This window comes from Mytilus trossulus, chromosome 7, assembly GCF_036588685.1.
Source record: "Mytilus trossulus isolate FHL-02 chromosome 7, PNRI_Mtr1.1.1.hap1, whole genome shotgun sequence".
In the NCBI taxonomy this organism is placed as follows: domain Eukaryota; kingdom Metazoa; phylum Mollusca; class Bivalvia; order Mytilida; family Mytilidae; genus Mytilus; species Mytilus trossulus.
In genome coordinates, this window is record NC_086379.1 from 59689393 (window position 1) to 59716060 (window position 26668).

Genomic DNA, 26668 nt, shown 5'->3' on the forward strand with positions numbered 1-26668 from the left:
CCTGCTATGAATAAAAAGTGCCAGTAACCTATAAAGATAATGAGGATAACATAAGTTAACCCTAACACACTCCAAAATATTAAATGGCACAAAATAGCACCATATCCTTTTGGGTAAACCAGCTTTACATGCCAACAAACCTATTCAAACATTTTAAACTATAATAAAACTAAATTTATAGGTGAGTCGAGGGAGTACAATCACAATGTATATCAAATTCAGAATTAAAGTTGATTTCTCTGACACATATTTTATGCTGAATTAATTAATTTAATCAAGAATTTGTCTAGAACATTAAATGACTTACAGTCATGTAACTGTTTAAAATAGCACATCTATGTGTATTAGCTTAATATCTTCCATCAAAAGCAAATCCATTTTCGTGCGTGACATGCTGAATGAATGATTTTAGATCTTGGCTTATTTTCAGGAGAGAAAAAAACGAAAGGACAAACCACAATGATCATATAATATCATGCTGAAAACTAGACTAAACCTTGTTCCCTTAAAAAAAAAAAAAAAACAAGTAAATTTAGGTGTACTTGAAATGGATATTTTTAGTGTCAACCAAGTCATGATGGTATCCATAAATCTTTTGTAGGGATGACTTCAACTTAATCACTTGGAACCCTTGATGCAATGCTTATAAGAACTTTCTTATAAGCAGTAACCCTTTATCATAGAAATCATGATACTACTAACAAGAAACATGCCCTGGAATATTATATCAATATATTCCTGATGCAGGCACTTCTGGAATGATAATTAAAGTGGAAGTATTGAATAAGTTGCATAATATTCTAAATACAAAAATCCATCTTACAGTAATCAAGATTTTTATGTGCTGATAAATGTCATTACAGAAGAGTGCTTTCTTTTATAGATTTTAAACAAGTTCTGACAATGAAGTAATGTATGGAGTGAAGACAAGCTATTAAATCTTGTATAACTATTAAGATGACAAATTTACCATTTGATTATGCTACTTATACTAGTGTCAATATTGATCTATTTTTATTAAAGTTGAATTTGATGACTTAAAGTCATAAGAAACCTCAAATCAAAAAAAATAGTGCATATGTTTTTTTATAACCATATAGATAGTTTTCATTATAAAACTTATGTACATATACTTTTTTTCTGAAGAAAATTCTTTAATTTATTCATATTTAGAAGAAGTTTACTTTATTTGAATAGCTTCCTTCCAGCAAGCAATTCCCCCGACATATTTACGTATGCAAAGTGACCTCAGTGTGACTCATCTCGTAAAAATCCGGTGATCACAATACGCATGGATGTCCTTAAAATAAACTATTATTTGAATTTATATGTTAAACACGTGCTCAATTTCCATGCTTTTTGTTTATTTTTCGTCAATTGTTGACAAACAGGTGACAATCGTCAAACTTCGGCTTCAAAACACGAACTTTAATTACCTGCCATATTTTCACAACAACACTGACCGATTGAAAAGAAAATTGACGATTATACGAAATTTACACGAAAAAAATGATAAATTCGAGCACAGAAGACTAAGTTTATAATGTTTGTATGCATTGGTTCAAGAATTTGAAGAACATTATTTTTCACCGGTCACTCGTTTCTTATGACTTTAAATTGCCCTAAATACTATGTTTCTGCAGCTAAATGGATTAATAAATGGTATTTCAATTATCAAGATGTAATTGACTGAAAATTGCAGATAACCATCTTGGATAGAAATATCAATACATGACTTGTAAGACATGCAAATCTGTCGTATTCAGAAAAACGACAAGCTTTCTCAGCGATCTCCAATTATCTGATTCCAAGGGAATGAGTATATGATAAATATACATATCATTCCATTCATCAGTATTATAGCATTTATCACATGCTAGTCCCAAGTCAGGAACCTGTAAATCAGAGGTTGACGTTTTTTTCTATATATCATATTTGCTTTTCATTTCTTAATTGTACACAAATCAGGCCATTAGTTTTTCTCATTTCAGAACCTTTAAAAGCTTGCATTACCATATGCAACCGTAAGTTGCTAACCTAGCTTCCATCATTTGGTCTCATTGACAATTCTAATTTTTATTTCTTTTATAAAGTTAATAATTGTTTATATAAAACAAATACGGACAGATATATTGTTTTAGATAAGGGTGAAGGTTTGGTACCATTAAAATGTTTTAACCCTCTGCAATTGTTTGAACCTGTCCTAAGTAGTTGTTGTTCATTGATGTGGTTCATAAGTTTTTCTCGTTTTTTATATAAATTAGATTGCTGGTTTTCCCATTTGAATGGTTTAAATTTACATTAGAAATTTTTTGGGCTTTGAGCCAAGCTAGTTATGTTGAAGACTGTACTTTGACCTATAATAGTTTACTTTTATAAATTGTGACTACAATTAAGAGTTGTCTCTTGTCTCATTGGCACTCATACCACATCTTCTTCTGTCTATTAGAATTGTAAACTAAATTCCCAAAGATTCATGAATATTATGTTTCCATAGCAATGTTTAACACTAAATCTACAGTTCCAGTTGTAGTTACTTCTACATATTTTTGACTGAACTATGTGACAATATATCAATTGCCATGTATAACATGTGTCACAGGTGCTTTTATCCAGTATGTCAACCTCAAGAAGTCCCCCTTCTTAAAATAAAAGTCTCTCATGTCAGACTTTCAAAACTATTCAAATTAACTGAAGTTTTGAGGAGTGGCATTTTTTTTCAATTTGAAGAAGACACAGTGCAATTCAAGCAACAAGAACTAAAAAAGAAATTATTGTCGCCCACAACACAGACGCTGAAAACATAGGATATCTATAAAAAAAAAAAAAAAAATAGACAAAAACTGATGATGTAACCGAATTCCAATCAAGAAATAAATCTTGTATTCCTTCAAATAAAAAGGGATTGTTATTTCTTATACACAGCTGGTCTTGGTATATTCCCTTAATTGTAATAATATTGTTACGTGACAATTATATTTTATTTTGATTTCTAACCATCTGAGCCTCCAAGGTACTTCTCTTTTGGAGTCCATTATAAAAAAAGTGCACAAAGGTTTGTCCGATTCCACAGCATCTGTCACATGGTATGAAAGTAAAACATACTAAAACTTAAAAAGATTTCATTGATTCCTAATTCAAGTAGAATATTACATATTTGGTCGATTACTTTATATTGAGGAGACATGCATACATAGTACTGCTCAAACTATACTGCTACATCAAGAGAGATGTTTAGTGTGTAAGCTCACTAGGTGACAAACTGCAGGAAGACATGACACCATATCCTATTTCTAAGAATGTGCCCAAGCATTCCAAGGATGTACTTAGGTTAGGTTAAGGATTTTTTTTGTCCTTGGGTTTTTTCCTACAATAAAGGAAAGGGTAAAATATTTTGCCCCATGCATCCACTTTTCTTTCCATTTATTTTTCTTCTATTTCTCATTTACCAAAATCTAAGCAGATTCTAGATTTCTTTCCTTACAATTTGAGACCCAAATAATGCCAATGTTAAATATAAGTTAAAAGTCTGAGTCAGCCTTTTCCCACTGTTTCAAAAAAATAATATCTAAAACTTATCAATGTTTTTAGTTTATTTTGTTCCTAGATTCATAGTGCTCTTCTGACTTAACATATCAAATTCAAATTCTACATTTTTTTATTTCACCAAGTTCCTCCTGAAGTTCTTAAGTTTTTGCATACCCTTATTTTCAAAATCGGTTATGCTATTTCTTTTTTAACGACCATCATCATATTCATGCTGTGAAAGTGAATTTCGTTTATCTGGAAATATCTAAATCTTACTCATCAGAAGACAGAACATGATATTCTATAATAGATAATCACCGTGTTCTTTGACATTCTTGGTATTTGGTAATGATAAATATATGTTTACCATCGTATTGGAAATCCATAGAGATGTACCATTTACACATTGTAATGAACTAATAGTAGATATATATCATCAGTGGAAATCACTTTGACAAAAAGAAATCAGGTGGAAAAAAACAGTTATACGTAATTGATTATCTTATATAATAGGAAAAGTGGGAGGAGATTAGGACAAACATCAAGATAGTTTGGCTGTAAAAAAGGGTGCAAAAAATATAACTTATCTTGTAATGCACTTTATCTTATCAAAGTTATACAAGAAAATACTGCAAAGTGTGTCAAAATAAACCTTTACACTGGATAACAACAAAAAATAAGAAAGAAAAATTGGATTTTTGACAAAAGTCGTAAAAAGTGAGATTATTTACTTTATCAGCCGTAGCTTTCATGAATAATGAATGCAGTTAATTGTTAAAAATCTGTTAAATACATTAGTTGGAAACAAGCTGAAATTAAAAAGAAACTAGTTTTGATCAATTTCGCTGATTTTTATTCCACAAAGAATTCTAGAAAGTGGAATGACCTTTCAACTAGACTTATATAGCTGGACTATAATTCAAACTAGGATGACCATGCATAAATAACTACTAAATATTGAAAAGTGTGTGATGATGAAAATAAATCAATACTAAGTATTAATGAATATAAGTTTCTTTATCGGTGGACTTATTTTATATGCATTAGATTAACATGGATATCTACAAAAATCAAATAGTTTAAAATAACAAACATAATTGGATATTTAAGAAAGGAATATTTAGATGGACAAAACGATATAATTATTTAAAATAAATGACCGTTTGGAAAATTTAATTGACCTAAGTATGGAAAACGAACAGCAAGAACTGAAAAAATTGAAAAATGTTTATACCAAAGAAACAGTTATAATAAATGGATATATCATTCCACCTGTCGCAGTGATAGTCTTGGTAACAAATGTGTTTGTTATTCTCATATACTTCAAACAGTTCAGACAGACTACAAATAACATACGGAAAATTTCAAGTATACTTTATATTTCAATTGCTACAGCTAACACATTAGCCATCTTACCGATATCTGTATGGTATTTCTATTTATTTACCTTAGGGAACATGGCCAACACATATTTTGTTCCGTACCATTTATGTTGGGAATGGAATTTTTTCACTTATGTTGATGTTTTTCCGCATATGGCATCTATATGGTTCGTAACAATTCTGTCTGTTCAACGATATATGATCATCAAACACCCATTTGTTTCTTCAGAAAAATGGACTTTAAAACGGATGTACATATTGCTAGTAGTAGTTTGGATAGTGGCATTTTCAATGCAGTTTTCTCTTGTGTTTGAAACATATTTTACACCAAAGTACATAAGTGTTAACACAACTACCAATGTGTCATCCATCTTAGGATGTAGTGCACATTATGCAGATTGGTTGAATGGAAATGGCGAAACATCTGATATGATCAGCTACTTACTTAAACTCATTGGAGTGATTTTTATTCCGTCGTTTTTGATTATTTACTCAGACGTATCACTAGTGTTATTTTTAAAGGAATCCTCCAATGTTCGGAAAATACTGGTAAAAACATCTAGCACGGAAAAAGATCAGGCATCAGGTTCTGTACGTTCAAATTACGTTACTTTTCAATATGATTTAACTGATCATGAGAGCAGACGTCAAACATTGCTAGTTGTTATTTTATCCTCAATAGTTTTTGTAGTTGAAATTCCATATGCTGTACTGTTAATAGTTTATATTCATTTTATATCAATACAGGACTATGAACTGAAAAATTGGCTATGGGTAGGTCCTGCAGGAAATTTAATTAATCTAACTATGCATGTCAGTTATCCAATATTATTTATTTTGTCATGTTTACTAAGTCGCCAATTTCGAAAATTGCTCTTAAATATGTTATGTCCGGTGAAAAATAAGTTTCTCAAAAAAAATCGTAAGACTTTGGATGAAAATAATACTTATCAAGATGTTGAGTCAGTCTAAGCGTTGTTTATATCCAAACAACAACAGGTACTTGTCTCTGAAAAAAAATAACCTTTATGCTTTAAGTATTTTTAAGTATATAGGTATATTTCTTTCAGAGACAAGTACCTGTGAACACAACTTCAAAATCTTTCACAACATGTATGCTTAAATGTTATGTTTTTCAACTAAAATAAGTAAATAAAAATTTATACATTTTTGCTTTTTTGTTTCTTTTTTTTTTAAGCTTAGGTGTTGAATTTCATGATAGGCATATAAGCATAAAAGAAACATACATATTTTGCCTGCCACATACAAAGCAGTGGCGGATCCAGAGGGGGGGTTCCCGGGGTGCGCACCCCCCCCTTTATTTTTGCCGATCAATGCATTTGTATCGGGACATATGTTTTGCACCCCCCCTTTCGAAAATTCCTGCATCCGCCCCTGCAAAGTACATAACCTGTAAGTGAAACTTTAAACAAGTACTTGCCATCTGGCTCAAATATGAGGGTAGCACAAATAATGTTGTTCCCAAAATATGACTTCACTATCAAAATGAGGAGATTAGGCCTGATTGCCAATGCATCAACTATCCACAAGAGTTAAAATGAAGTGATAGTAAGCAACTATAGACCACCATACAGCCTTCAACAATGGGAAAAACCCATATGGTTTAGTTGGCTATAAAAGGCCCTGACATGAGAAATTTGAAAAAATTCAAACAAGAAAACTAACAACCTAATTTATAACAAAACAATTTATGAAAAACAATTATGACAGACATGTACAATGAAATTTCATGAAGATGAAAACTTGTACAGTACAGTGCACATACTATGTAAAAATATTCATGTTTAATATAGGGTGACATATTTACAGCGGGTGTTGTAAAATAAAAATTGTTAACTGATAACACCATTTTCAACACTTTTGGCTATATCTACAGGGCCAGATTTTACTGTGAAGGAAGCAAGGGTTAGCTGAGAGAACTGGAAATCATAGTACATGAAGTAAGGAGTCGATTGTACCTGTAACAAGCAGGGTCTGAACTCACAACCTCAGTGCTGACAGGCTAGTGATCACTTGTTGTCTAAATTACACCACTTCGTCACAGAGGCCACCTTTTACAATTGGTAGAAGTAGGAATGTTAGACTTCAATGAAGAGTTGGAAACAGGAGATGTTCTCTGCTAACTACCTAAGATTTCTTTACCTCAAATTTGCATATAACCAAACTATTACAAATCTGAAATCAGGGAACAGAAACCAAATTTGATACTACGTACATACAGAAGGACAAGGTTAAAACTTAATGCCCCTCCACTACACTGTGGGCATAAATATATGTATATTGTAGCAAAAATCAATGGTATATGTACTTCTTACTATTACCTTTCATTACAATGAACCAGTATCATGTAGCAGGAATAGAAATTACTTGCATATGAAAATATAATTCCACAATCAAGTTTGGCTTTAAGAATAAACTCATCACAGATACTGGGAGATTAATATTTGTATGCCAGACGCCCATTCCATCAACAAAAGACAGTTTAATCAGTTAACCCTGCATATTCCGTTTTTACAATTAAGAATTTCCATATTGATGTTGTTGCACACCAAAGGTCTTTAAAGAAAAAGTAGTCATAATTGCTTTCCTAATATTGGTGTACATTTCTCAAATTAAGAGCAATAAAAAAATGAGAAGGGTTCATATGTCAATTCAATAAGATATTAACCAATGATGATAAAACCAAAAGACATTTAGATGTCAACATACAGTCTAAAACAATAGACAAGTGTTTAAACCATAAGTTGATTCAAGGCATGGCAAATATTAGGAAAAATATCCTTGGAATGAAACCTTTATAGCCCAAGGGATTGAATTACATCAAAATCAAGTTATATAGAGAATGAATGAAACAAATTTATCAATTTAGTTACTACACAAAAACAAAAGATTATCAACAAAGACACTAGCTGCGGAACCGTAGCTCTTAGGTCCTTATGTTATTTTTTGAAGAGCTACGGTTCCGCAGCTACCAAGACACAACAAGAATTATGGTTCCTTAGAATTATTAAAATAACCTGTTTTCAGACATATAATAGACTATTTTCATACTACCGACTTTTGACTCTGAATTATATAATTTGTCAACTGGTTACCTTGGACATCATGGTACCAAGTCAGGTAAGAGTAAGCTAAAAAAGTAAAACCAAGCTTTTTATCGGTACAATTTTAGGCGAAAATTACCTGCTTAACATTTTTTTCACAACAAAATCTTTGGAAAACAGTAAACTGTCTCTTAAAATTAAGCTAATTATGTTTGATTTTACTTATTTTGGTTGCTCTTACTTGACGGAGTACCATGATGCCCTTACTTGTATAAAAAGTTGTAAAGAGACATAACTGAAGAACAGTAAAAGTGACGCTCCCGAATCTGTACTTGATCTGCGTTTTGTGATGATTAGCATTGTGTTTGAGTTTCATAACATTTTATTGAGGCAAACTTGAGTTAAAGAACAGAAACAAAAAATTAATCATTTTTTCCATTTGTAAAGGGGTGTAATGTTAGAACATTAAAAGAGATGCACCAAAATTCAATCTCGATCTTTATTTTGTGATGGTAAGAATTGTGTATAACATTCACAATATTTGGTTGAAGAAAACAAAGGTGCAGAACAAAAACCAAAAAAGTTTTCCACTTGTAAAAGGGCATAAGTCTAGAACCATTGTAGCAACTCCCCCAAATATCAAATGTGAACTATATTTAGTGGTAATGAGCATTTTGTATAGGTTGAATACCATCTATTTGAGGCAAACTAAAGTAAGGGAATGGAAATCAATTTTTGGACATACAGATTAACATACAGTCGGACAAAGGTTAAACTTCGATAAGTAGGGGATAAAAAATCTGTATATTTATAAGTTGCACAGTATGCTATTGACTCAAGAGCTAGCAATCACTCCTATAATGAGTAACACAGGGCCACATGAGATAAAATAAAGTGTGGGGAAAACGTATAATTTCAATAAATTTTCTGAGTTTTGTAAAGATCCCTCAAGCAGATTATATTTTTTTTTAGAAATTTGACAATTAGAAAATAGAAAAAGAAGCCCTAGTATTTCATTTGCAATTTGCCAGAATAACTGTAGGTTGAAGAAATCTAAACTAAGTAAGGACACTATCTTATTCACTGTTTTCATGACTTCATAAGGGACAAATTTGAAGTGCTACTCAAGAGAGGTGTATCTGTCAATAGTGGTAGCCACATGAAGTCCCTTTTGGAGATAATCAAAGCTCTACATCAACTCATTATTTTAATATGGCTAGGAACAGTTGAAATTACAAACAAAAAGACAAACAATGACCATAAATTCCACATCCATATTACCAAGAATTAAAATACAGATAATCAGCTGGATAACTTCAAGTTCAGTTTATTTATCAAATATCCATACTAAAAGAGCCAACCAAAATAGTGAAAAAAGGAGTTGATCAACTGTAATCAAATCAAAACAGACACTTTTCAGCATTTCTAGTGAATAAAGTATATCAAGGCAACAGACAAATTCAATTAGCATCTAACATAGACAAACTGTTTTGAAGCAAATTGATTACTTAAAGGAACACCTAAAGTTAATTAATAGATTTGGTACAACACCTAGACTATCTCAGGCCATGATTTTGTCCAACAAAACTCTTAATTTATTGCTTAAAGGCGTACACCAATCCTAGCAGTAGCCAAACTGTAGAATCTTAAATGAACGAGTTAGCCCTGTTATCCAAAAAGGTATGCTAGAAATAAATAACAGAGAAATAATAGAGAATAAGTTAAATAAGGAAACCTTATTTAGCATTCTTATTGTAATGTTTGGATCTGAGTTTTTAAATTAAGTCAGATAGAACCAAGGGAAGCCTTAATATTTATTACAAAAAAATTGTATTTCAAACACATTAATAATTGTTTAGGGAAGCCTGATGTAAAGGTTAGGAAAATACAAAGGCATTACGTACTAGAGAAGCTAAATTTCAGAACTGATAAAAGGAAAGGGAAACTCTTAAATAACAGAAAATAGGAATTTTGTAGTTCTGGTAAGGAAGCCATATATCTACTAGATTTTTTTTTATCATAAATAAGAAAGCAATTATATCAAACCTAGAATATATGAAGCTGCTTGGAAAAAAATATTGTGACTTTTTTAATTTGTCTGATTTTAATTGTTATGTAAATATAAAGAGAAGACCAAGAAAAGCCATGTATTCAGGGCTTTCTTCTACATATTTAAGTTATAAGCTCTAATCATTTGCTAAATAGACCAATTATAGATCAGATTACTTATTCTTTAGAAAACATTAAAATTTACCATAACTTTTATTAATAAAAGGTGAAAGTCTGGATCACCCTTTTCTCACATCTAAAAAAATTTACCTTGATAGAAGTACATCCTTGGGTATTACTCAGTTTTAAGCAAATACTGTAAATTATCAGTTGCAACTCCAATATGTAGCATTTTTAAGCAGCATAAAAAAAATGTATGCCTATTTAGACTAATAGCAACTTATTCCATTTGCATAAAAGTATTTTTTCATGAAAGAGGGGTTACCTTTATTATTTTTATTAGTCACATATATAACCAAATCTTATTTTATCAACCTTTAGATTTCTGATTTATATCAAATCAATATCTTAAATATTTATGTGGTCATCTGTTAAATTGATTGATTATTTGATGTTTGCTGTACACACTATGGTCATATGAATAATAGATTAACTTTCCTACACTATAGGACAATTTTCATGGTAACCATTTTTATTTATATTTCCCAAATTAATATGTTTAATTGATATTGTTATTCAGTTTGCACTTTTATGAACAGTTGATAGTAGATTTTTTCTGGTGTTTTATTGAACTTTTAAAAATTCACCTTGACAACCAATTAGACAACTATTTTTAAAGTAGTTTACAGGCATACAAATTTCTCAAATCATGAAGGAAGGCTGAAAACATAACTATTAATTAAAGATCATTTACATTATGACACAACATGAATAAAATTTACATTTTTTCAAGAGCTTTATGACAGCTGGACATCTCTGTACAACTGATAACATTGATCCTAAAAATCAATAATTTTGTTAGGCAGTCAATTTTAGAGAAATCTACCAACATTTTACCTACTTTCTTCATGGTAACATAGTAATAACTGATATTTTAATATAAAATAAGTTGTATGAGCTTGACCTCAAAACACGACCTTGAGTTAAAATAATTAAATATTCAAAGGTCATGAGAAATTTTGTGAACTATTAACAAGATCAAAACTGGATTTCGACCTGCGTTTCTTCATTATACAGTACAAGACAAATCAAATCGTTTCTTAATAGCAGGTGATTAAAATGACAAGTCCAGTATGCTACCCATTCTGTGAATGAGGGTAATAAGTATTCCTATATTCCCCTAATCCTAGTATGCCATGGTATAATTTCAATATTGGTTGTGTCAAGTATACAAGACAAACTATAACCAGGTATATTTGGGTTCTCATTTCTAAATTCTCCACAATAGAATTATATTATCCCTTACAATAAACATAAACATAAATTTTGTTTTCTTTCAATAAAGTGTGTGTTTACAAAACAAGTACAAAACTTTCATTCAGTTTGTTATCTGCCTATGTTTTACATTTATCAAAATAAGACTTCTTGTTTGAAAATATTCATATAGTAACATTAATACTGCATTTCTTGGATCTAATCAGTTTTCTTTTATGTAATTTGTAAGAAAATTCTGTACAAAAAAGTCAAGATGAATACCTTGAAACATACAGTAGTAACCTTTCAATCAATATCTAATCATGCATCATTTCAACTTCCTTTCTTATAGGAAAACAATTTATCAATGTATGTATAATCAAGGTTTATGTCACAATAAACAATGAAACCAACTGCTAGACATATCAAAACAGAATATATCATGAGAAAATTAATACAATGTCTATGTTATTGACATTTAGTGATTTTTCTGAGTATACTTCATTTGAGTAAAAAGAAAGTCTACAAACCATGAATGATTTGCTATCTAAGAAATCTTGTAAACAATAATACATACTTTAAAACCCATCCATGTCATGCATGTAGCTAACATATATATTTTCAACTCAAAATGAGGAAAAGTTTATACATACCCATCCCCCCTATTATTTAACCACATAATTTTATAATCAAGAAAAAGGCTTTCACAATTTGCAAAAGTATCACCTCCTCCAAAATATATAAATATATGAGAAACTTATATTTATAACATGAAAATTGCTTTAATTTAAATGTTGCATGTTAGTAATGATTGTCATGTTTGTCTTGGTTACAATCCAATGTTTGGATTTTACACCATTAAATTATTTGATTTGATTTGATTTGATTTCATTTAAATTGAATATTTGATAATATCAAAACTTTCCTGGAAATAATTTTATATTCATTTCATAATTTGTTTCTAATCAAACTGTAACAATGGACATGTTATTGTCAAGGTCAAGGTCAGATGAACCATTTCAGAAAGACAGCTAACAATTCTTCCATACAACAAATATAGTTGACCTACTACTTATGGTTTAAGAAAAACAGACCAAAACATTAAAACTTAACACTGAGCAATGAACCATGGCAATGAGTTCAAGGTCAAATAAAACCTGTGCTACCAATATATAGATCATAAATATTTCCATACACCAAATATAGTTAGCCTTTTGCATACAATATTAGAAAAAAAGAAAAATTCAAAAATTCAACTTTGACCACTGAACCATGAAAATGATGTCAAGGTCAGATGACACCTGCCAGTTGGACATGTACACCTTAGTCCTTCCATTCACCAAATATACAAGACCTATTGCTTATACTATCTGAGATATGGACTTGACCACCAAAACTTAACCTTGTTCACTGATCCATGAAATGAGGTCGAGGTCAAGTGAAAACTGTCTGACGGGCATGAGGATCCTATCATTTATAAAAAGAGAGAATTTAACATTACAAAAAATCTTAACTATGTTTTCAAGTAGTCACTGAACCATGAAAATGAGGTCAAGGACATTGGACATGTGACTGACGGAAACTTCATAACATGATGCATCTATATACAAAAGTATGAAGCATCTAGGTCTTCCACCTTCTAAAATATAAAGCTTTTAAGAAGTGAGCTAACACCGCCGCCTACGCCACCGTAGCCACTGCCAGATCACTATCCCTAACTTCAACAAACACTCAAAAATCAACATTTAAGGATAAGCTTTTTTGGATTTTCTTACAAATACATGTATTCAGAGTACACAGTTTCTTATTATGCAGATAATTTTTCTTTACTACACTTTGACCTTTGACCTTTAGTTTTCTATGGACAGCCAAAAATTGTGATCATTTGAAAATTTAGTTTTTTCAGGGTAAAAACTTCAAAAAAGGCATACACTGGCCTATTTTCGACCTATTTGGCAAATCACCGCGATTTTTGTAAAATATTCGGTGTTTTTTGGCCAATCTCCGCGGAACGGATAATAAATAGAGGTTCATCGTAGATTTTCCGTTTTACAGAATATTTTGCGGTTCTCCGGAGATTTTCCGTGTCTCAGGGAATTATCCGTTTGTCCGATAAAACGGGTGTGTATTGAGTCATTGATAGAACCAGTGATGCGTGAGCGACGGTTATTAAAAGGTCGGTTGTATAATCCGTTATGCGTGAGCGACGTTCAATCATTAATTGATCGTTGTATTATCCGATAAGTATGAGGGACGGTTGTATTGAGGTACAGATTGTAATATATGTAGAAGTTTACAGAACTATCATTAATCGATTGAGATATACGGAATTTTCAAAAATTTATCACATAATGTTTCTGTAAATTTAGAGAGAAACAGATTATATATTTCTCGGGGTTAAAGGTTTACTTTTATGATTGAAAAATACATGTGTATGTCTGAGGCCAAAAATCATTTAAACTTCATTGGCAAATAGGAATTTTTAAAACGATCTTGATCACCTGCTGATCCATTAATCTTTCAGAATGAAATGCACATTTATACCTCTTGGGGTTGAAGGCATATATTAGCAACATTAACAATATGCTACGATGAGATAATGACAAGTTGCGAATTTTAGTCCGAATGTGTATATATATGAGCATATGGACATACATTCATTTTTATAATTAATCAGTTCATCTGTCATTTGTTTTATTAAATAACTTTTCAATTGTGGTATAAATACAATTTTATCATTGTGTAAGACGATTTGAGAATAATGCTTTCATCGTAAATACTTCAGAAATTATAATTGATTCAAGAACCGTTTATTGGAACAAAAATAAAATGAACGGCCTATAGGAAGTTCTAACCTTAGTTGATATCAGGGGTCAATTGGTATAGCAGTATGTAACGTAATACAACGATCGTCGATGCATAATATGCATAATATGTATGTATATAGTATGCATGCAACTGGATTTCGACAACTCGTGGGTCGTCTTTTAGACAAAGAAGTTCCATTTTAAAGATATGAAAGTACGTCAATGCACGTCTTGTAAACTAATCTGTTACTTTTTGAAATATAAATAAGTTATATTTAAAAGATTGAATGGTTATTTCACACGTATTAAAGTTCTTCTGTCATCATTACTGTTTTTCAATTATTTTTTGAGAGTTCGATCTTAAAACTAAGTTCGTCCTGACATTTATGGAATATTTGCCACTGGAATTTAAACAACCAACAATCAATCATCTTATTACAAAATTTAAAATATGCCTGAGCGATAATATTGTTTTAAATTTTAATGTGAAAGACAGTTTCTCCATTTATAAGAAGGCACTTCCAGGTCTAAATTTAAGTGTATCTACATTCCGGGACTGAGATATATTTACTATACTAGCAAAAAAAAAGAAAAGAAAAGAAATGATGATACGTTTTTTTTTTAATAATTAAATAATTAACGTTAAAAATATATGTAATTAACTTGATCTAAAACTTGACCTTGCTCATGATAGAGAATGTTAAAAATCAATGTGTCGACTGCACGGGATTTTCCAACGGCGGGAAATACCCTGTAACTATAAACACAGGTGATGTTATATACTGACCGATTGTGGAATGTCAATTCAGGGTTAAAGTGATGTGTAATGATTGACATTATTGCGCGCTTAAAAGTTGAGGCTCTAGTAGGTTCATTTCAATTGATAATCGAAAATCTAAAATCATTTTTTTTTCAAATCAACGATGAAGTTTTGGATATTATGGAAGGATTTTTTTAAGGACAACGGAGGTACCTTAAAAGTCTATTGGAAAATATACAAATAAAATAATATAAAACAATTTCGAAGGTCACAACTTGTATCTTATAAATCAATGATAAAGCGACTTCATCAGTATTAACAGTTATAAGATTGCAATCAGATGACTTTTAATTTTGTTTGTGTTTCAGGACTGGGAGTGTATAAGATTACCTTATATTACATTGTATTTACAAATGTTTGTTTATATTGCTTGACCCTTATGGGTGTAATTTTGCAATAAAGATTAAAAATATATACTTAGGATGTTCCATTCTCAGCATTGTTTCTGGTCTGTCTGTTCGTTTGTTCGTTGGTCCGTCTGTCCCGCGTCAGGTTGAAGTCTTTGGTCGAGGTAGTGTTTGATGAAGTTGATATCCAATCAACAATGATCAATTTTAAACTTAGTACACATGTTCACAATGATATGATCTTTCTAAATTTAATGCCAAATTAGAATTACCTCATTTCCTCAGTCCACTCAGGGACTTTCTATACTAAGTAAAGAAAGTCCCAGGTCTGTTAAACATAGAAAATGATAGTGCGGATTGGGCATCCGTGTATACTAGTGACACATTCTTTTTTTTAATTTATTAAACTTGTTTTCAGTGGCAGATCCAGATTTTTTTATACATAAGGAGAGGGGAGACTAACTGATAATTTCATGAGAGGACCAGCTCCAGTCATTCCTAAGTGATTCCCTATATAATCAATATTTATTTTTCAACAAAAGGGGGCGGACACCGTGTCATTCCCCCTTTATAGCCGACTGAGAAACTCAAAGGGCTGTTTAGGCAGTCAATGTCGTCAAAAACTTCTATGTGTTGTATAGCCAGTCATTGAGTCAGTGTCGTTAAAAACTTCCATGTATATCAATCAATCAAATCAAGACTATTAAAAACTCCCATCAACCCCATTCCCCACTAAATCCGGCTCTGGTTCTATTAATTTCATTACTTCTTCAGCATACTAGTATCGGGAGCATGTGAGTATGGTAGCACTCCGTAGATAGGTCTGTAGTTTTGCATGTATGACACTAACAGTTGGCCTAACGTATTAGAAGGCCAGGGTTGGAAGGTTATTAAACATGCTGTGGCTCAATTGTAACTATATTTTCTGTGAAGTGCTACCTAAGCCGTGGCCTGGTGAACCCTACCCATTTTTTCAAAGGATTTTCCAATAGCACATCGAAACACTTCCAGCATTCTATATTTTGTTCACCAAAAAAATTGTACCTCAGCATAATACAGGTCATGAGGTACATTTGTTTGATGAGGGGGTTTCAATTACTGTTTTATTTCCTGTTACTATGAATTTTCTGGATTTTTTTTTCATCAGATTTGCCCTGTTGTCTTTTCTTTTAACTCCGTGTAAACCCTCACACGCGATGTTTACAGAATTATTTGTTTGAAAAATTAAATTTGTTGTATTACCGCTTTTTTATCAAAATAATATTTAGTTAGCTTTATTAGCGCCTTTTCAAAGTCCAAGCATTGAACATTGCAAACACATATAGATATTTTCAAATGAATTAGAAAATATCTTCCCAAATCGACAGAACGTACAGAGAGATATTTGCCACTGGTCTTTACCCAGTTAACGATTCACTCTTAAATGCATTTCTCAAAAAAACGATGGGAAACAGAAAAAAAACAGACTATATCTTTTGGATAAACAGCCAAGGACATTCCCAGACATGAATATAACTGCATGGACCATCGCTTACAAGTTTTGTGACAGAACAGACTTACAACTTTACTACAGTACATGTACAGTGCTTAGAACTGTCTCATAATTTTACTCCAGTTTACATAGTGCATTCTTTTATGTTTTATGATAACAGAACTGTGTTTTATCAAGGTTTATCATAACTCGTATGGTTTTATGATAACTGATTTCTGAGGAATATGTTTAATACTGCAAACTTTATTTAAAGATACGTTTTTTCCAATTGGCGCAAAAGAAAAGCACCATATGAATATTCATGAACCTACAACGATTGCTCAAAATCGTTATTTAAAAATCCTGTTTGTGAGATGTAGATTCATTTCAATACCGAAATTTCGTCTATATATTAAGTTTCACAAGTGTATAACACGGAGAAGCTATCAGAAGGTACATTACTCCCATTTTGTTTGGGTGTGAACCATCGATGTTTACAGCAATATCAAAGAATAAGTTGATGATGGTAGAAAGAACTATGGGCGTCATGTGGCAAATATTACATGCATATCGGACCATGAGTTGTCAATCTGTATGACAAGATTTCCAATACAACCATATTATTGAGAAGGAATGTTTACATGCTATTCTCTCGTACTAGTATTACAGGGTTCTTGTGTCGTTCACCTTAGACACACATCTTTTTAACGATGTTTAAAAAAAGACAGAACCAATTTAATGCCATATATCCCTATTTTTTAATATAACTATAAAATACCCCTATTTAGCGGACAAGCAGTTTATTCTTTTTTCTGTTATTGAATATTGAATACCAAGAAGGAAAATAAATCCCGAAATTAATTTGAAACTTTGATACTCAATAGTTTTCCAGCAAAATATTCACATCCCTTGGGGATAATTAGTGTTTGTCCAGTGGCATAAATAACATGCATGTCCAGTGGCATAAATAACATGCATGTCGGAACAGGAAATTTGGCATAATGTACTTTCAGAACCATGTTCACATCATTGCACATTAGGCAGCAACCATTTGATTTTCGGGGGGGGGGGGGGGGGGGGGGGGGGGCTATGGTTTTTTTTTTCTGTACAAACTTTTTTTTTCGCCTGTGGCGAAAAACAAACTATTTTTTTCGCGACAAGTCGAAAACAATTTTTTCTTTCAATTTTAGCATTACATATAGTGGCAGCTGAGGGTGTAACAAGCAATTTATATAATTTTGAATTGCAACTATCTATAGTTCCGTAACTTTCTATCAAGGCGTATAAAAGAATGGTCGATAAGTGCGTATATTTTTGTTAAATCAATATTTCTTGTATGTTTCAAACTGTCCTTCACTTTTGAGAACGAGTACTTACATTTCCCCAAATTTACCCTTGGAAAAAATGTGAAAACAGATTTTTATTTTATCAAATCTTTTTTTTTTTGGAATTATTTAGATTTTTATAAATAATATTCTTTACACCAGAAATGTAATTTATAAACAAGCTTATGCGTTTAGTAATGACTAGTATATCGGACACGCAAGACAGAGATTTATACTATACACCTGATAGTTCAAAATGGAAAGTTTCAAGTTATCGGTCGTATACACTGATCAATACCCTTAGAAGTGAAGCGATGCATGAACTTGCAAGTCCGACAGGAAATCGCTTGAATACCTGAACGTGTCACCTCACAATACATTTGGGAGTAATACCTTTAGCCATGCTGGTGATCAGACAAGGGAAGGTACGAATTTTATTACATAAAAGAATTATGAACAAATTAGATTTTCGAAAACAATTTTCACGGAACACTTATTTACGCTCATTTATGACTTTGAACTATGACTTTTTCACCAATTCCCATATAAACAGTTAAAAACGACAGACCTTGGTTACCACGGTATAGCTGACTTATATTAAACCAAATTTCAGAAATCCTTGTATTGTAGTTCCTGAGAAAAATTTTCAACTTGGCTATCATGTGTAAAATCAATCAAGTGTTCGGTAAACAGGAAGTTGTTGAGTGATTTATCTGAAAACGCATCAAGTTCAAAGTATAACTGACTTATATCAAGCCTGAAACCAAATTTCAGAAATCCTGGTAGTGTAGTTCCTGACAAAAAATATTCATGGGACGGACGGACGGACTGACTGACAGACTGACGGACGGATGGACTGACGGACTGACGGAAGGACAGACAGAGGTAAAACAGTATACCCCCCTTTTTTTCAAAGCGGGGGTATAATTAAATATCTTACAATGCAAAGCTAGTTATTTGCGATGTGCGATGATGCGTAGCTGCATGGTAGATTACTACGTGTATTAGATCATTTTGATTATCTTTGAATTCACTAACACGTGGCTGTTGACACATTACACACAATATACTTAAAATACCTGGGGCAATTTACACTTCTGGTTTATTGTCCCTTTAACCAGCCAGTGTATCTGTGTATGATGTATTTATCTACTGTGCAAGGGTTGTGTAGCCAGTCAAGGTAGTTAAATGTATCTCTAGCTCCATTGACAGACTCCCATAATATATTCGAAAGCGGATCCCGAATTTTGAAAAAAAAAAGAATGTGGAAGGACGTAAAGACAACATTACAAATTGGACTTGTGTACATGCAACATTCAATCTATTTCTTGTGTGACAGTTTACTGACTGTCAAACCCGTGTTCAATTTATTATTTTGATATGGTTCCATCATTCAAAAATAAGTTATTAAAATCTCAGTAGGCTAAAAAAAAACTACTGGATTTTACCCACAGAGTGCAACAAACACAGGTCACGGAAATGGTCTCTACTACTTCAAACTTTGGCAATCTAAAATAAAATCTTATCAGTCAATTTCATAGTATCACTATTTCATGTAAGAGCAGAAGACAGTGCCTTGAAGATAGCTGAGTAAAATAAATATTTTTTTAAACAAGATATATGTAGGGAGCTCTATTTTAACCAACCCGCGCATGAACAGATTCATTTATTCTTGTATTTACTTCCTGAATGACACTACTCTAGAAATGTTTGCCCCTGGACATCAATTTAAAAATTAAATAGAATCAGACAGTCATGCTCGAGCAAATAACATTGAGAACGGAACTTTATAGCAAGATATATACTATAGTGTATACAGATTGTATTTGAACACAAACGAGGGTCTTGAATATTGTCTTATAGTTGTAAGTAATTTTTCTGTAGTCTTCATATTTTTCCCCACTATTCTATATTCTTTGTTTTCTTGGTGTCTATTTTATTTACTTTTTTGGCCCTTTGTTGTGCACTTTTTGTCCATATATATTCTCTCTTCTTCTATATAAATCCTATTCAAACCCTTATAAACATACACCATCAAAATGTTCAACTCAAAACCCCAGTTGACTTGTCATCCATGGAGTTTTTCTCAACCGTTGAGAATATAACAAAATCTAAAAGAGTCCGTTTAAAAAAAAGGTGTGGTGTGATTGCCAATGAGAAAAACTCTGGATAAGAGACCATATGCCACAGAAATTAACAACTATACATGTAGGTCACCGTACGGCCTTCAACAATGAGCACAGCCCATACTGCATAGTCGTCTATAAAAGGAGAAAAACTGCAGTTTGTCGTTAGTTAGTACAAACGCTCCATTTGTTTCTAACTTCAACCTGATTAAACGAAGTATTTGTTTCTACGTTTGTAAAAAAGTCTGATTACCAACAACATGTGCATGCATTATTGAAAATTCAAACAGGGTCATTAAAGATTTATCAAACGATGTATTAGTTTCTACTCGTGTATCGTTTAGAAAACAGTAACACACGCGACACAACGTTTACAAAATTCTTGTTAGAAAGAAATGCGGCCTAAGAAAAATCTTATTAGAATCACAAGAAGTTCTGATAGGTCGTAAAATAAACTTCCCATCACTTTATTCTTTTCACATGTCAATTTTAAAAAAAATAAATTCGCAACGATGTCATAATTGAAAGCAAGAGGAAGGCTGACCAAAATGTTCAACTTGCGGCTAGTGATTGACAGGTATGATTATATCTTGGGGCTCTTGTGGGGAGCGTGGTGTCGGACGGAAAAAAGATTTCCAGTATTCATATATATATAAATGTCGATCTGATGTGGAAAATTGGGAGGTTTTTTTTAATTGCACAAAGAAAAAGACGTTAGAAGAGTAACAATGTGTAACTATAAACGAATTACTCGTTTATAATCTACGAGACTGATCAGATCGAAGTTTGATAAAAAAAAAGAAAAAAAAAAAAAGCATTCAATATCAAACCTTGGAATAAACATGTTCAATGTATACCTGCAAATATGTCTGAATAAATTATATTGTGTATTTAAATTATCTCCATTGAATACAATACAATTTATTAAATGTATCTATGATATCCTCCATAAATAAATATCTGTACAGGTAAAGTTAAATTCGGATCAACAGATTGATTTATGACCTTCCGCTTGTCCATGTTGTATTGCAAAAATATCACAGCAGGTGTTACTCACACTAGACAAGTGTCAAATCAGTATGACATTATGTCGGATTACGGCATCTGCAGTAATTAAGACCCTGTTTTTACTGTTTTTACAGGAACTGATTTATCTTAACATGACAATAAAGAAGAATTTTGTAAGGTGAACATATTTGTAGTATTGCAAAGTTACCACGTGCATTTTCCTGTTCATTGGACACATTTAAATAGAATATTCTTTATTGAACTAAATTCGATATTTAAATTGCAAGTAACTTTAATATCAAAACCACCGATTTTTATTTCTCGACTGAAAAGGGTAATAAGACGGTTATTTTTATCTGACTGTAAACAGTGTATATAATCACAACGATCTCACAGATAACGGATTATACAACGATCTATTAATAACCGTCGCTCACGCATCACTGGTTCTATCACTGACTCAATACACACCAGTTTAATCGGACAAACGGATAATTCCCTGAGACACGGAAAATCTCCGGAGAACCGCAAACTATTCTGTAAAACGGAAAATTTACGATAAACCCCTATTTTTTATCCGTTCCGCGGAGATTTGCCAAAAATCGCGGTCATTTGCCAAATAGGTCTACCAGTGATACCTGCCAACAGTTTGACATGTGAAACCTTCTAAGAGGGAGATATCCCTCTTTAACAGCTGAAGGGGAGGTCTTACTTGAAAGACATTTTCCAGGTAAATGTATGACCTGTCTGTACACTTATTCTTCTACAAAACAACAATAAATTCAATTCATGCATTCATGAGCTGTTCACTAAATGACTGGTAGAACAAATTTTCCTACCTGTAATTTCAAAGTAGCAACTTTTTCCAGGGTACCACAAAATATCTTGATTGCTCTAGGTCTTGAGGTCAATTGTTTTCTTATTATTTGTGTAGTCTGTCTAATCTTTTCTGGTTCTTCATCCAATGGAACAAGTAAATACAAAGGAAGGCTAGCAACAGTTTTCAACCATTCCAAGTGCTCAGACCATATACTTAAAAAGAAACAAGAGTGCACACAATGAAATGTCTCGCCTTCTTTACTAATCCTTGATACTATCTTGATAGACCTAAATATAAAGCTTTATTACAACTGTCACATAGACTCAACATTAACCAAGAAAAGGAAACATTGATCAATCAACCATGAATATGAGGTCAAGGTCAGATGAACCATGCCAGGCAGACATGTACAGCTAACAATTCTTCAATACAACAAATATAGTTGACTTATTGCTTATAAATAAAGAAAAACAGACCAAAACACACAAACACTTAAAATTTAGCAATGGACCGTGAAAAAGAGGTCAAAGTCAAATAAAACCAGCGTATCCGACATAAAAATCATAAAATATGTCCATACACCAAATATAGTTGACCTAATCTAATGTATAAAGTATTAGAAAAATAGACCAAAACTAAAAAACTTAACTTTGACCACTGAACCATAAAAAATAAGGTCAAGGTCAGATGACATCTGCCCACCAGACATATACACCTTACAATCATTCCATACAACAAATAAAGTAGACCTATTGCATATACAATGTAGTATAAGAAAAACAGACCAAAACACAAAAACTTAACTATAACCACTGAACCATGAAAATGAAGTCAAGGTCAGATGACACCTGCCAGTTGGACATGTACACCTTACAGTCCTTCCATACACCGAATATACTAGACCTATTGCTTATAGTATCTGAGATATGGACTTGACCACCAAAACTTAACCTTGTTCACTGATCCATGAAATGAGGTCAAGGTCAAGTGAAAACTGTCTGACAGACATGAGGACCTTGCAAGGTACGCACATACCAAATATAGTTATCCAATTACTTATAATAAGAGAGAATTTAACATTATAAAAAATCTTAACTTTTTTTTCAAGTAGTCACTGAACCATGAAAATGAGGTCAAGGACATTGGACATGTGACTGACGGAAAGTTCGTTACATGAGGCATCTATAGACAAAGTATGAAGCATCCAGGTCTTCTACCTTCTAAAATATAAAGCTTTTAAGAAGTGAGCTAACACCGCCGCCGCCGCCGTAGCCGCTGCCGCCGCCAGATCACTATCCCTATGTCGAGCTTTCTGCAACAAAAGTTGCAGGCTCGACGATGATATAGGCTTATCATATTTCAAGTATGTAAATCATTTTTTGGAAAGTTTTCTTTGAAGAGGTAAGAAAAAAACAAACAGCTGCGCCATGAGCCCATGAGACACCCTTCATCTTGTGTGTGAGGTCTTATGCAATAATCATGATTAGTTTCTGATACAGCGGGACATGTGAAAACCCCACTTTATTAAAAAAACCACTCAAAAACTGTAAAAGAAAATTTTGAATCATCACAAAAAAGTACTCAGATCTCAGTATTTCTTTATTTGAAATCTAATTTAATTTAATATGACATAAATTTCCATAATATCTTACCCATAATTCATCATTCTAGAACAAGCTTCTTGTCCTCTTGTTATATCATTCTCAATGAGTATGTCTATGCTACTCATCATTTGGATTCCAAATTCTCTCAAAGCTTGACCTTCAAATCTACATGTAGAAGTAAATTGAACATAATACAAATGTAGGAACTTAAAAAAACATGTATATAAAATAAATAGCATCTATCAACCTAAATCCTCACTATTGAACAAGTAAAAAAAGTAAAATCACAAAAATAACAAACCCTGAGGCAAATTCAAAACGGAAAGTCTCTAATCAAATGGCAAAATCAAAAGCTAGTGCATGTCAAATGAATGGACAACAACTGTCATATTCCTGACTTAGTAAATGCATTTTTCTTATGAAGAAAATGTTAGATTAAACCTGGTTTTAAAGCTAGCTTTAATAACCTCTCACTTTTATAGCAGTCAAATAGAACAGAAACTTCTTGCCCTTCTTGTATTTCAGTATGGTTATAAATGTCCTTATTTTATTAATGATTTTGAGTTCTCCAATTTGTATTTTCTTTAGATAACAATAATGATTGGTATGGAAAGATATCTGTGTAATCTATCATTTCAAACTTTTTGTTACCAAACGAACAGTTAGATAAATCTTTATGTATTCATAGTTTAGATGTCAATTCAGAATTGAATTTTCTTATTGCATTTAACTTACCTTAAAGCTGCAAAAAGCAAACACTGCAGACATCCATCAAAAATACTTCCATTTGAAGATATCAAAATCTTAAAAAGCTTTTCAGTAAAATCTGGAAATCTTTCGAACATCCATGTTTTCCAGTGTTCCAAAGTTATGACTTCCTTCATGATATCAAAACAAATTGAGGAAAATTCTGAACCATCAAGTTGATTATTGTCCGCTTTTCTACATATCTCACTATAAATTCTTTCCAGAAATTCAGTAAGATGCTCTCCCAAATCATCAGATTGTTTTGAGAAATAGAAAATAACAAACTGCACAGCAGATTTTGTAAGAAACAGACTATTTTTCTGCTGAAAGATCTCAACTGTTACTGACATTAAGTCTACAATGAAACAAATATTTAAATATAAAAATTTTAAGTCAATGCTTAATTCAAATATTTTACTCTTTTACTCAAATTCTAAATAAAGAATGAATATAAAAATATTAAACAAGACAGCAAACTGCATGGGAAAACATTGACCTATTAATCCTATTATGAATAAGTATAATAAAACAAAATTCATTATGGTAAGCCAATTGCAAAGGATTCATAATTTATAAACACATATCTTTTGATACCGTTTCAATGATTGCACTAATATTATATAACTTTTATAAAGAAGGCAAACACCTACGTTATTTGGTGTTTAGTTGTATCAATGGTAATCATGATACCTCTCCTTGTTTAATATATGTTTTCATTCACAAGAAATGCCCACATAAGTTATTTTACATCGGAATCAATTAAGACAGAAAAAATGCCATTACCATAGACAAGGAAGACCTCAAACAGCATTTTTTTGTTGATTTAAAAAAAATAGAGTTTTTAATTCCAGTAAGTTAAATGATACCTTAATCTTTAATATATTGTATGTGCAGAAATTGAGTAATTCTTTTTTTTATTGAAATTATTTAATATTACCTTTTAAGGACTGTATCATATACAAAGGAAGAGTTTTCAAAACTTTATAAAAAGCTTCTCCAACTGCTGGTGCAGCAACAAGATCATGTGACAGTGCTGTCTGTAGTACATCAATCACATGACGTTCATACAAAGCATTCAGGTGGGTCTGAGAACCAAGTATACCTGCCACATGAATGCCAAACACAAACACTGCTGTAGATGTTGTTCTCTCAGGGATAAGCTTTAGAAAATTAGGAATACTGCAGTCTTCAACATCTTTTACATGAGCCACTGAAAAATTAACAAAAATATGTAGCAGTCATTTTAATATAAAGATACTTAAATATTAATTGCAATGTTAGAATTTTTTAACATTTTTTGTATTCATACATATAATGTACAGAAGGTCAAATTAAGAAGGGCTGTATAGCAAGTCAAGGTTGTTAAAAACATCAATTTGTTGTTGTCAAATTAAGACATATTGTATAAAGATAGCCATGTAACATGATATCTACATACAGTGTAACCTGTGTTATCCAACATGACGGGGTATAGAAAAAATTATTGGATTAAGCAGGGTGTCAGAATATCCAGGGTTTTTCTGCAAGGACAGAAATATTTTGGGACCAAAAAAATGTGTCGGTTGAAGCAGGATGTTCGAAAACACAGGTGTCAGTTTAAGCAAGTTACACTGTACTTCACAGTAGATTTAGGGAAGTCCTTACAATGTTTATCATAATCAAAACTTTTTATCTGGGTTCATACTAAAAACCCTTATTTGATAATTATTTCTTATCCCATTTCTTACTGAGTAATGTATAAAGTTTCAAGTTGATGTGAACATAATGTCATGGTAAACAACCTAATACTTCTGTCCCAGGTAAGGGGTAGGGTTGGGACTATGTTTACATGTTTAACAAGATGCTCTCAAGAGCCTGAATAGCTCACCTTAATTCTTTTGGTTAAATCTCTCATCAATGATTATTTTGGCTTTTCAATTTACATGTATTTAAATGTTCTTTGAATCGTCCTATTTTCTTCAAAAGCAAAAAAAAAAATCATTTTCTCCTAAGTTCCATTTTAGCCATAGGAGCTATGTTTCTTGACATCCAAGGAAATAAAATATAAAATTTATACTAGATACTCTGAAACACATTTAGCCTAAGTTTGGCTGAAATTGATACAGCAGTTTCAAAGGAGAAGATTTTTTAAAGTAAGTCAACATGATGAACATATTGTGAAAAAAGTCTTTAAAGGGCAATAACTCCTTAAGGGG

At 31.9% G+C, this 26668-nt stretch overlaps 1 protein-coding gene across 1 annotated transcript in view; it reads right to left on the reverse strand.

The window, feature by feature from the left end:
* LOC134725444 (BRCA1-associated ATM activator 1-like) overlaps positions 1–26668 on the reverse strand; it is a 39428-nt gene that overhangs the window by 6839 nt on the left and 5921 nt on the right. Inside the window, exons 2-5 of the mRNA XM_063589261.1 lie at positions 25411–25683; positions 24462–24828; positions 23775–23891; positions 22142–22334 (exon numbers count right to left, since the gene is read on the reverse strand). Coding sequence (XP_063445331.1) covers positions 22142–22334; positions 23775–23891; positions 24462–24828; positions 25411–25683 — 950 coding nt within the window. The remainder of the gene's footprint in view (positions 1–22141; positions 22335–23774; positions 23892–24461; positions 24829–25410; positions 25684–26668) is intronic.